General features: G+C 37.5%; 1 protein-coding gene across 2 annotated transcripts in view; it reads right to left on the bottom strand.

The window, feature by feature from the left end:
• The window catches only part of JMY (junction mediating and regulatory protein, p53 cofactor), a 73,704-nt gene that overhangs the window by 43,129 nt on the left and 17,173 nt on the right, over positions 1-13,402 (bottom strand). For both annotated transcript variants that reach the window (XM_070468604.1, XM_020897766.2), the window contains exon 2: positions 4,674-4,847. In XM_070468604.1, the coding sequence (XP_070324705.1) occupies positions 4,674-4,847 (174 nt within the window). The remainder of the gene's footprint in view (positions 1-4,673; positions 4,848-13,402) is intronic.

Below are 13,402 nucleotides of genomic sequence, written 5' to 3'. Positions count from 1 at the left end.
AAGATTTAAAGCACATCAATCTCTCCAAAGGATTCTGTTACATCTGCTTCCTCTCAGAGAATCTCCCCGGCCCCACCACAGGCAACAACTCTTCAGAACAATTTTCTAGAATTCCATGTAAATGGAGGCGTAGTTTATACTCTGTGTCTGGCATCTTTCGCTCAGCACAACTTTTTGTAAGCTGTTTAATCAGGATTTAATTAATTTACATAAAATCAAGTGACTCAATCCACCTAAAGTATGTGATTTGATGGGTTTTGATTGCTATAAACCCAAGAAACAACCACTACAATCATGATACAAAACATTTCTGTCACCTCCAAAATATTCCAATACCACTTTGCCATCCATCCCTTCACACAGCATATATTCTCTTGTATCTGGCTTCTTCAACTTAGCATGACTCTGAGGTGTGTCTATCTTGCTGTGTCCTGTGTTGTTTAGCTGTTAAGTCATGTCTGACTCTGTGAACCCATGAACTGTAAACCACCGGGCTCCTCTGTCCATGGAATTTTCCAGGTAAGAATACTGGAGAGGGTTGCCATTTCCTTTTCCAGGTGACCTTCCCGACCCAGGGATTTAACCTGCGTCTTCTGCATTGGCAGGTGGATTCTTTACCTCCCATGAGCCTCCAGGGAAGACCACCTTTTGTATTGTCGAATATTATTCTATCATATGGATATACCACATTTTATTTACTCATTCACCTATTGATGGTTATTTGAGCTGTTCCAGTATGGGGCTACTGGGAATACAGTCGGCAAAAACACTGGCAGTTTTTTTCTTTTGTGAACAGATGTTTTCATTTCTCTTGTATAGGTAACTAGGAGACAAACAGCTGAGTTGTAAGATATGTACAGCTGACTCTTGAACAACATAGGTTAGAACTGCCTGAGTCCACTTCTATGCAGATTTTTTGCCCCGACAAATATTACAGTGCTATAAGATCTGCTGTTGTTGAATCCACAGATGGGGAACCATGGATCTGGAAAGCTATTTTGCCATTAAACATCTGAGAATTCTGGTATAAATGGCAGGTACTGGAACCACACCCAAAGGCTGTTCAAAGTTCAACTGTATACGTTTAATTTTTGAAGAAACTGTCAAGCTGTTTTCCCAAGTGGCTGTACCACTTTAAAATCCTATTAGCAATGTATGACTATTCCAGTTACTCTACTCTGCATCCTCAATACCATTTGGGAGGGCTAAATATTTCATTACACTCACCTGAATAATCAGTGTGTAACACTGTCGCACTCTGGGATGATCTCTATTTCCTAGCTGAGTGTGTAACACTGTCGCACTCTGGTATCGATCTCTATTTCCTAGGTGAGTGTGTAACACTGTCACACTCTGCTATCATCTCTATTTCCTAGGTGAGTATGTACAGTATTTTATTCTGGTATCAATCTGTGTATTTCCTAGGTGAGTGTGTTGGGCATCTCTATATGTGATTACTGGTCATTTCTTTGTGTCCTTTTAAATATTTAGCTCATATTGAAAATTTGGGGATTTTATCTTACTGAGTTGCACAGTTCTGTTCTCAGATATATTGATATTACAAGTTATTTTGTCTTAGTGTATGGCCTGCCTTCTCATTTTCTTAATCTTTCAAATAGCAAAATATTTAATTTTAGTGAAGTCCAATTTATCATTCTTTTTATTAGTTTTTGGGTCAAGTTTTCTGCACCGTATCTAAAAAAACATTTGCCTTTCCTTCCCAAAGACTGTAAAACCTTTAGCAGTTTGCTTATAAAAGTTTTATACTATAAGCTTTATGTTTTCGTCTAAGATATATTCAAATTAATTTTTGTATATGGTGTAACATAAGGAAGACTAGGGTTCATTTTTTCTATATATATATATCCACTTCTGGCAACATTTGTTGATAAGACTATTTTTTCCCCCTACTGAATTCTTTGGTACCTTTGTGAAAAACTAATTGAATATGTAACCACCCTACTGGAATTTTAATTTGCATCTACAGATCCATTGAGAGCTGACATGTGAACATTACTGACTACTGTTAATAGATTTTCTTCCAATCTATTACCATGGTCTATCTCCCACTTATTTAGGTATGCTTTAAGTTCTCTCAGCAAAATTTTAATTTTTCAGTATACAGTCCTTTAATAGATTTTATAAAATTTATCTTTAAACATTTCAAGCATTTTTAAAAATTTGTTTCAGTTTCATTTCTAGAAGACAGAAAATACAACTGAATTTTTAAATATTGACCTTGTAACTAAACTCACCGATTACTTCCAGTAGCTTTTTTAGATTCTTATTTTTCACATGTGTGATCACATACTCTACGAATTACAAAAAGCTTTACTTTTTCCCCCAATGCCAGAAAAATACTGAATAAAAATTGTGAGAGCAGACAATTTTGTCTAGTGGGGGAAGAATTCAATCATTCATCATCACGTATGATGTTAAATGAGCTCTACACAATATCCTTTATCAGGTCAAGGATGGGCTTCCCTGGTACCTCAGACAGTAAAGAATCTGCCTGCAATGCAAGAGACCCAAACTTGATCCCCAGGTCAGGAAGATCCATCCCCTGGAGAAGCGAATAGCTACCCACTCCAGTATTCTTGCCTGGAGAGTTCCATGGACAGAGGAGCCTGGCGGGCTACAGTCCATGGGGTCACAAAGAGTTGGACACGACTGAGTGACTAACACTTTCATTTTTGTCAGGTCAAGGAAGTTCCCTTCTCTGCCTACTTTGCTGAAATCTTACCATGGATGGGCAATGAACTTTATCAAATGCATTCATGCACCCACAGACACTGATTTTTTTTTTCTTTATTGATAATATTGTGAGTTACATTGATTACTTTTTGTAATGTTAAACCAATCTTGTCTTTCTGAGATAAATCCTGGTTATGGTATATTACTGAATCCTATTTTTCAATACTACATTAAAGATTATTACATCTACATTCATGAGGGATATTTATCTGTAGTTTTCTTTTTCTCTGTAATGTCATTTGATTTGGATAATGCTTACCTCAAGGTTTTAAATTATGAATTCAACTTTGTTAATATCAAGTTACCAAATTTTTTCTATTTTCCTTTGAACCTATTTTGACTATTTGTATTTCCATAAGAAATGTGTCCATTTCATCTAAGTAGTTGAATTTTTGGCACAAATTTGTTCCTGTTCTCTTTCTAGCTCATCATTATAGTTGAGAGGCATCAGAGGACCAATGCAGTAAAATACCGTTTTTACCTCTGAAAATATTACCAGTTTAAAAAATACATTGGCAGTTTCTCTTCACCTATATTCTGCTTCCCAGGAGAAAAAAATGGAGTATTAAGTGATGTTAGTGGACAGTACAGTCTGACATGGCGGTTCAATCAATTTGCTAATGTTAATACTCAGCATAAGTCATACTGCTGCTGCTGCTAAGTCGCTTCAGTCATGTCTGACTCTGTGTGACCCCATAGACGGCAGCCCACCAGGCTCCTCTGTCCCTGGGATTCTCCAGGCAAGAATATTGGAGTGGGTTGCCATTTCCTTCTCCAATGCATGAAAGTGAAAAGTGAAAGTGAAGTTGCTCAGTCATGTCCAACTCTTAGCAACCCCATGGACTGCAGCCCACCAGGCCCCTCTGTCCATGGGATTTTCCAGGCAAGAGATCTGGAGTGGGTTGCCACTGCCTTCTCCTATACAAATCATGATATATTAATAATTAATATGAAAGCAAAAATTCACACAGACTCTGATAGTCAATGTTAAGCTGTATATATTATGTCTGCTCTACACTGCAACCTAGTTTAGAAGAAGATGGGGCCTCCATGTCTTCTAGCTCATCCCTGGCCTTCCAGTCAAGTTTTCAATGGGCAAAAATTCTACAGTTCATTTTTAAAAATTGAAGGAAACTGTAATGCCTAAAAGTTCTTAGTTACTATTTATCACTTTAACCAAAATGCCAAGTTTTATGGTAAAACTTCCATTTTTTTTCAAAATGCCCATATTTTTCAAAATTATTAATAAAGAAGAACATATCAATTATGTGATGGTCTGTATGGCTCCATGTTGATTCATTAAAGGAAAAAAGACACAGAGACATGCTTTACATTATACTTTTTCAAATATACACTCATTCTTGCCCCCAAGCATAAGGTTCTCAGAATAATTAGTAATTTCTCACATATAAATTTATTAAATAATGCTCCAAATTAACCCATTATGCAAAAAAATTTTAATATCCTAGTTCAGCAATATTTTCATGTGAATTAAATAGCAACACTGATTTTAGGTCAGCTATAAAACCAAACCCCTAACACTCACCTCAAAAAATGTAGTATTACTTTACACACAAAAATCAAATGTCATGAAGTTTAAAAGTCTACCATTAAAGCCTTATAACTTTTAAAGAGGTCCTCCCAAAACATATGTTCCCCAAACTCCTGCTAAAGAAGTCTAGGACTAGGCTAGACAAGGTCCTCTCAACCCCGCCTATTCAGCAGAGTCACCTTTTCAGATGCTTTTAAAATAAGGTATTCAGGCTCTGTGTAACACAAAACTACCAAACTAGCATCTTTGGGAACAATGGACCAGATATCTACATTTATAAAAGCTCCTCTAATAATTAAAATGCATAGCCAGCCAGACTGAGAACTACGAAATAGGTAGGTTGCATTTCAGGTTTAAAAAAAAATACCTTGATCTGCTGCCTTCGTAGCATAGCAAGTTCTCGCATGTCTCGAAATGGCTGCAGTAAATACTGATAGAGTTCAGTTGTGGCTTCTGCAAGGCTGCTGTAGGCTTCGTCCTCCATCTGATACAAGTCCAGAAGCTCTACCATGCTCTCCGTATTCTTGTGCTTATCCAAGAGCTGTGGAACAAGAAAGTTTCACTGCAAAGAAATCCAACTGGAATAGCCTGTAAACTTTTGCAAACTCGCTATCATCTCAGGACTTTGGGACCCTGAAATGCGGAATTAAGAGAGGATGAGAAGCACTGATCGCTTGCATCACTCATCTCCATGTCTCATGTGTTTTACTACAAGACCACTGCCTGACACATCATTTTCTAACTATGTCTCTAGGTTATTCCGGTTCTCTGCATATTCTGGTATTCTGGAATTCCATACTATCTGCCTACCCTTAACTCTAAAAAAAATTTTTCCAGCATCTAGTAGCTTTCTCCATATTTACATAATTTTTTTTTCCATCATTTATCTAAGGCCTCCTCAGACAACCATTTTGCCTTGTTGCATTTCTTTTCCTTGGGGATGGCTTTGGTCACCATGCAAAGAAATAGAGGAAAACAATAGAAAGGGAAAGACTAGAGGTCTCTTCAAGAAAATACCTATAAAACAATACCGATAAAGTTAGGAGACTGACATGCTCCATTCAACTTCACTAGTTACTAAACCTAGAGCCTATTATACAGAGTGAAGTAAGTCAGAATGAGAAATTAAGGTATACTGACACATATATATGGAATCTAGAAAAATGGTACTGATGAATTTATTTTCAGGGCAGCAATGGAGAAACAGAGGTGGAGAACAGAGCTATGGACACAGGGGCAGGGGAGGGGGGCAAGGGTGAGATGTATGGAGAATAACATGGAAATTTACATTACCACATGTAAAACAGCTAGCCAATGGGAATTTGTTGCAGGACTCAGGGAACTTAAACGACGACTCTGTGACACTCTAGAAGGGTGGAATGGGGGGGGAAGTTCAGCAGGGAGAGGATATGGGTGTACCTATGGCTGATTCTTGTTGATGTCTGACAGAAAACCACAAAATTCTATAAAGCAATTATCCTTCAATTAAAAACAGTGCCCCCCCCCAAAAAAGATACAGTAATCAAGACAGTATAATAGTGGTAAAAGAATAGATCAATGGAAGAATCTAAAAGCAAACCCACACACAAATAGTCAAGCAGTCTTTTGACAAAAGAGCAAAGACAATTCAATGAAGAGATCAGTCTTTCCAACAAATGGTATTGAAACAAATGGATATCCATGTATGAAAGAAAGAAAAAGAAATCTACAGACCTTAACCTTTTCACAAAAATTCATTTGAAATGGACCACAGATCTAAATGTAAGATACAAAGTTATAAAACTCTTAGAAAATAACAGGACAAAATCTAAATAACCTTAGGTTTGATGACTTATTAGATATAACGTAAAAACCCAATACTTTTCTGTAAACCTGAATGTGATAAAACAAAGTGTATTAACTTTTAAATGATAACAAACCTATAAGACATAGTTTTATACTTCACAGTATGCATGCTTTTATTTTTTTTTAATAAAACAAAAAATCATTAAAAATAAATCCATAATATCCAATTAACACTGATTTTCACCCCTATTAAGTCCTAGTGTTTTAAAGTGATTGGACCAATTAATGTCTTTCTGCTTTGTTAACAAGTAGTTTTTGGTAGGCTGGTTTTGTTTGCTGTTTGTTTTTAATAGAGGCCTACTAGAACAAAAAGAATTAATTCAAACATCAGTGATTTTAACAACTGATAACACACAAACGATTAACAGATGTAAACAGAAGGCCTGACCAAGTGCCAATCTTGCTTTATGCTGAAAACAAAGAGATGCCATCAAAGGTTTGTTGATTTGCTTTGTTTTTCCTTCAAAAATCTCTCTGGTTCCAGGGAAGCATCAAGGAATACTTTCCCAAGTAAAGGAATCTTGACTTGTATTCTGAAGGGTAAAAAGGGACTAACTAGGCAAAGTGTGGCTTCCTTGGCGGCTCAGCTGGTGAAGAATCCACCTGCAATGCAGGACACCTGGGTTCGATTCCTGGGTTGGGAAGATCCCCTAGAGAAGGGAACGGCTACCAACTCCAGTATTCTGGCCTGGAGAATCCCATGGACTGTATAGTTCACAGGGTTGCAAAGAGTCTCACTTTCACTTTCTTTCAGGCAAAGTGTAAAGGGAAGACTGGGTCAGAAAAACATAGTGACTTGTCCCTAGATACTGTAAAATAAGGTTTATAAATTGGGGTAAACAGAGAAAGGCAACATATGAAAGACAATTCTGGAGACACTAACATACATGATAGACTGGAGTTATACTACAGTTGTGAGAACGGACTGCAAGGGGCAACAGAGTGGATGCAGACAGGTTAGTTCATAGTCTCCTAGGTTGGTCCATGAAAGCTGCTCTTAAGCTTAGACTAGAGGAAGAGAAAAGCATGGATTCATGAAATGCTTAAAATATAAAAGCAACTGGACTTGTTAAAAGACTGGATTTCCCCTTGACTCTAAGATCTTTGGTCTTCACTGCTACAAAGAACACAGGAATAGAAACAGGTTTTTAGAGCAAAGTTTACAGATTCAGAGACAGTGTCCACACTGGTTTTACATGTCCATGAGGAGAGGTCATAAAGGGGAGGCGAAGCGTCCCCGAGCGACACCTCCACTTTAGCTGGTCTACAATCCAACTAGGGAGACAAACCAAGAGACAGAAGTAAAACACTGACTTTAAAAGACACTGAAGTTTAGAGAAAAGATGGTTCCAAGTGGGCTAAAGCAGCTGAAACAGATGTCCTAAAGCTAGGATCTGAAGTGGATCTTGAAAGATGGGAAGTGAAGACAGGTGAAGAACAACACCTAGACAGGTGAAGAACAACAACCCGGTCTTAAGAAATTAGATGAAAAGAAGTGTCACAGATTTGAAATTTGGATGGGAGAAGAGGGTGGCAGAATGTCATCATGCTCCTTGAGGTAGAGTGTATGCACTAGTAAGCAGGACACCACAATGAGTCAGTAAATGCAGCATTTCTAATAAGCAGGGAAACCATCTATGGAATAGAAAAAAAAAGAATGATGCATTTGATCAATGGGATCTGTTTAATATTTAGTTTACATAGTTCAGCTTATCTAGAAAACCATATCAAAGTGATGGTCATTTAGTACCTGGTTACTTGAAGCATGGTCTGGGACCAGCAGCATCTGAAAACTGGTTAGAAATAAAGAACCTCAGAGCCCACTCCAGACCCACAGAATCAGAATGATCGATGAGTATGCACAGCAAAGTTTGAGAAGCACTGCTTCAGTAAACACCTTTTATGCCCACATTTGTGATTTGCTCAGTCATGTCCGACTCTGCGACCCCATGGACTGGAGCCCACCAGGCTTCACTGTCTGTGGGGGTTTTCCAGGCAAGAATACTGGAGTGGGTTGCCATGCCCTCCTCCAGAGGATCTTCCCAACCCAACAATCGAAACCAGGTCTCCGGCACTGCAGGCAGATGCTTTACTGTCTGAGCCGCCAGGGAAGCCCCGACATTAACTAAAATGTGAGACAAAAGTCTCAGCAACTCACACAAGTTATGTAGCGCATCTTCAAATTGAAAACTGTAAGAATTATGTAACATTTTTTCTTGTATCTAAAATCACTTTTCCCTCACTCTATTTAACTATTATTTTATTTTAGCTCAATTAGCACTATTCAGACCAAAATTAAGGCAAAATTCCCATTTCTTGTGGTTCAGTTCCATATTAAAGCATTTTTAGCTATTCTAAAAAACAGTTACTACTGAAGCCAACCACAGAATGATCTTCATCTTTAGAAGACAGGTCTGAAGAGACACAGTCAGTCTGGCATTCTCTCCAGCACTGGCCAGATCTTATCTCCAACACAGGGGCCATTCAATGAAATTGAATGTTTAAAATATTGAACAAATAAAAAATAAAAGCGATTGCCATTAAAATAATCAAATTAATCAAATTGACTATTTTCATTCTGGTATGTTTGCTTGTTTTTTAAAAATTATAATTTGGCCTTTTACTACAGCAAAGAAATGATGAAATCACAATGAAGATATTCCAGTTCTTCTGACAGAATTCTATTAATTTACAAACTGGCAATTTACAATCCAATTTAGAATAACCTGAAAAATCACAATAGAAACAGAATTCAATAAGCTGTTATAATTTATATGCAGAAACCAACAGCCATTTCATATTAAATACAAAACAATCAGCAAGGATTCCATCTGTAATACAGAAAAATACCTAGGAATAAACTTAAATCTATTAAGAGCCATGTAAATAAAATGTTATGGTACCAAAAGACTATGTAAATAAATGGAAGACTGAATCTATAAATTTCATATGGTAACAAAACACCTCTTGATACTTCTATGGCACAGGAAAAGGCCAATTTTAAAGTTCACATGGAAAAATAAGAGGACAAAATAGCCAAAAAAAAAAAATAATTTTTTTTCTTATAAAGAGTAAATGTGGAGAAAGGTAATGGCCTACCCAGGTATTATAAATATTTGATATAAGCACTGAGTACAATGAAGTATTAAAGAGTTCAGATATATGAAAGTTTACTGCATGATAAGCAAGAATCATTCAAGAAATATTTGTGGTAACTGTCATTTCCCCAGAAAAAAAGAAGAGTTGGATCCCATCTTATTTCTGAGTGAAGTAGCTCAGTCATATCCGACTGCAACACCATGGACTGTAGTCCGCCAGGCTCCTCCATCCATGGGATTCTCCAGGCAAGAGTACTGGAGTGGGTTGCCATGTCCTTCTCCAGGGGACCTTCCTGACCGAGGGATTGAACCCAGGTCTCCTGCATTGCAGGCAGATGCTTTACCGTCTGAGCCACCAGGGAAGCCAAAATAACTTCTTGCAGGGTCAACAATTTAAATGCAAACAGCAAAATCAACTGGCTACAGACATAAATAACTAAATCAAGAAATAAATGACAAAGGGAAAAATATTTGCAACACAATTTCCAAGATCAAAACAAACAGGTAAAGAAATTACTCTTGAACAAATGAAGATTCATTCATACTACAAAATAAATCACAAATTAAAAGTTTTCATGGGAGAAGGGGTGCTCAGGGCCAGTGCACTGGGATGACGCTGAGGGATGGGTTGGGGAGGGAGGTGGGAAGGGGGTTCAGGATGAGGAACACATGTACACCCATGGCTGATTCATGTCAATGTATGGCAAAAACCACTACAATATTGTAAAGTAATTAGCCTCCAATTAAATTAATTAATTTAAAAAATAAAACTTTTCATGGATAAGATCAAAAATTTTTGAAAATAAGTCTTGGGTTTAAAAGGATATATTAGTTTGGTACAAAAGTAATTACGGTTTTGCATTGTTGAACTTTGCCATTTGATACTGGAGTACATTCTTAAATAAATGTTATGTTATACACCATTTTAACATGCATTTCTCACTTTATGCTTTTTGCTAATTAATTATTACTAGCTGTTTATACACATTTTAGACTAAACAAATTGGAGTGATTTTCTTGTCTGAGTTCAAAATGGGTCATAAAGCAGCAGAGACAACTCACACCATCAACAATACCACTTGGTCAAGGAACTGCTAATGAATGTACAGTGCAGTGGTGGTTCAAGAAGTTTTGCAAAAGAGACAAGAGCCTTGAAGATGAGGAGTGAAATGGCCAGCCACTAGAAATTGACAACAATCCACTGAGAGCATCATCGAAGCTGATCCTCTTACAACTACACAGGAAGCTGCCCAAGAACTCAATGTCAACCTTAGTACAGTCATTTGGCATTTGAAGCAAATTGGAAAGGTGAAAAAGCTCAGTGAGTGCTTCATGAGCTGACTACAAAAAAAAAAAAAAAAAAATGTTTGAAGAGTCGTCTTCTCTTATCCTTTTCTTAAAATGTTAATTGGAAGATAATTACATTACAATATTATGATGGTTTCTGCCATACATCAATGCGAACTGGCCATAAGCATATATTTGTCCCTTCCATCCTGTACCCCTCTCTCAACCTCCCTCCCCACCCCATCCCTCCATATTGTCACGGAGCACCAGCTCTGGGTGCCTGCATCATAATCGGGAAAAAAAGACACATGTATCCCAATGTTCACTACAGCACTATTTATGATAGCTTAGACATGGAAGCAACCTAGATGTTCATTGGCAGATGCATGGATAAAGAAGCTGTGGTATATATACACAGTGGAATATTACTCAGCCATAAAAAGGAACACATTTAAGTCAGTTCTGATGAGGTGGATGAAACTAGAGCCTATTACACAGAGTGAAGTAGGCCAGAAAATGAAAGACAAATATCACATATTAATGCAAATATATGGAAACTGGCAAGATGGTACTGACAATCCTACATGCAAAGTAGCAAAGGAGACACAGACATAATGAACAGACTTTTGGGCTCAGTGGGAGGAGAGGGTGGGATGATCTGAGAGAACAGCATTGAAACCTACACATTACTATATGTGAAACAGTCTTCTGTTATTCTATGCAACAACAATGAATCATTTCTCAATCGGATTGTGACATGAGACGAAAAGTGGGCTGTATACGACAAGTGCGATGACCAGCTCAGTGGTGGGACTGACAAGCACCACCAAAGCACTTTCCAAAGCCAAACACATACCCAAAGCCAAACACATACCCATAGTCACAGGTGGTCTGCTGCCTGTCTGATCTACTACAGCTTTCTGAATCCTGGTGAAACCGTTACATCTGAGAAGTATGCTCAACAAATCAATGAGATGCACCCTGAAACCACCTTGCCTAAACCCAGCATTGGTCAACAGATAGGGCCCAATTCTTCTCTGCAACAATGCCCAACCACATGTCGCACAACCAACACTTCAAAAGTTGAACAAATTGGGCTACAACGTTTTACCTCATCTGCCATATTCATCTGACCTCTCACCAACCGACTACCACTTCTTCAAGCACCTCGACAACTTTTTGCAGGGAAAATGCTTCCACAACCAGCAGGATGCAGAAAACGCTTTCCAAGAGTTCATGGAATTCCAAACCATGGATTTTTAGGCTACAGGAATAAACAGATTTATTTCTCATTGGCAAAAGCGTGCTCACTGTAATGGCTCCTATTCTGATGAATACAGATGTGCTTGAGCCGAGTTACAATGATCTATGATTCAGGGTCCCAAACCACAATCACTTTTGCACCAACCTAACAAAAACAAATAGCAACCACCTTCTTTTGTTTCAAACAGTCTGAATTGATACATCCTCTACAGAAAGCAATTTAAGCAAAAGGCATATTTCTCTTTGACCCAGCAATTTCTCTTACAGAATTTTATCCTATAGATACATATGCACATGTAGGAAAAGGTACGCTATTTCAACAGCAAAAGACCAGGAAAAAACCTATATATCAAACCAAATCCATTCAATGGAGCATTATTTAGCCATTAGAAGACATATTATTTGTTACAGGAAAAAGAAAACTAAGATGTTAATAACATGCTACCATCTGAGTTGTTTAAAGGTGGAAAATAGGACATATCCATACATATTGTCTATGTCTTTATGCATGTAACTGAATCTGTAAGACACACAAGAAACTCTTATAGGTGGCTGCCTCTGAGGAGATGAGAAGATGGGAGAACGAGTTGGGTTTATACTCCAGCTTTCAATCATGATCTGTGGAGTAAATATACTTTTTTCAAAAAAGAAAGTCTTATAGAGCATTTTTTTTCCACCCTGAAAGTATCTTGGCTTACACATGAAAAGAGGAAAATTAAATTATACCCTTTGCCACAATATCCAAAACAACACATACAACTTTTGCTAAAGTATGAGAAATACGAAAATGATAGATGCTTCTCTTCCTTTGCTCACCTATAAAAGTACCTAAGTCATGTGTTAAACCATCTATTTTAAGCTACAGCTGAAAAGGAAGATTATGAAAGTAATAGCAGTGGTGTGAAAAATCAATTTCTGATCACAACACTCTTCTCAAGTCCCAGAAATCAGTTCTAATTAGTGGCAAAGATGCTCTTAGGCTTAACACCAAGGCTGCAACATATCTGAAATAAAATAACCAGAAGGACAGGACAATAAAATGGGAGGGCAGTGTTGTCACTTGAGTGTGTAATAGTAACAAAGCAGTGGTTATCTTTACAATGAATTATAAACTATCTTTTTTTTGGCCCCACCTCAGGGCTTGTGGTATCTTAGTTCCCTGACCAGGGATTGAACCCAGGCCCTCAGCAAAGAAAGCACAGAGTCCTAACTACTGGACTACCAGAGAATTCCCTAAACAATCTTTTTATTGTTATAATAAAGGCAATAATTCTCTCCTTGCAAGAAAATGTACATTGAAAGAAGCCCCTTATCTATTATTCCACTTAATGGAACACTTAGGTTGATTTTCTACCAAGTCCTAGCAATAGCAGAACTGTTAAAAAAAGATGTTTCAATAATAAAGTTCTCCAAGCCATTTACAAGCAATCGAAGGAGAGGATTCAACAGTAAGACAATCCTCAGATACTAGGCTTCTTTGAGCTCTTCTTACAGAGACACTAAAGTAAATGTAAGGCACCAAACAGTTTAGATACTATTTAGTACCAACATAAAAACATTGTCACCATATTGTTAATTAAATCACAATCGGACTCTACACAGG

The sequence above is a fragment of the Odocoileus virginianus genome, chromosome 6 (genome assembly GCF_023699985.2).
Source record: "Odocoileus virginianus isolate 20LAN1187 ecotype Illinois chromosome 6, Ovbor_1.2, whole genome shotgun sequence".
Taxonomy (NCBI): Eukaryota; Metazoa; Chordata; class Mammalia; order Artiodactyla; family Cervidae; genus Odocoileus; species Odocoileus virginianus.
The sequence above is the reverse complement of the archived record's forward strand: the minus strand, read 5'-3'. Positions and strand labels throughout refer to the sequence as shown.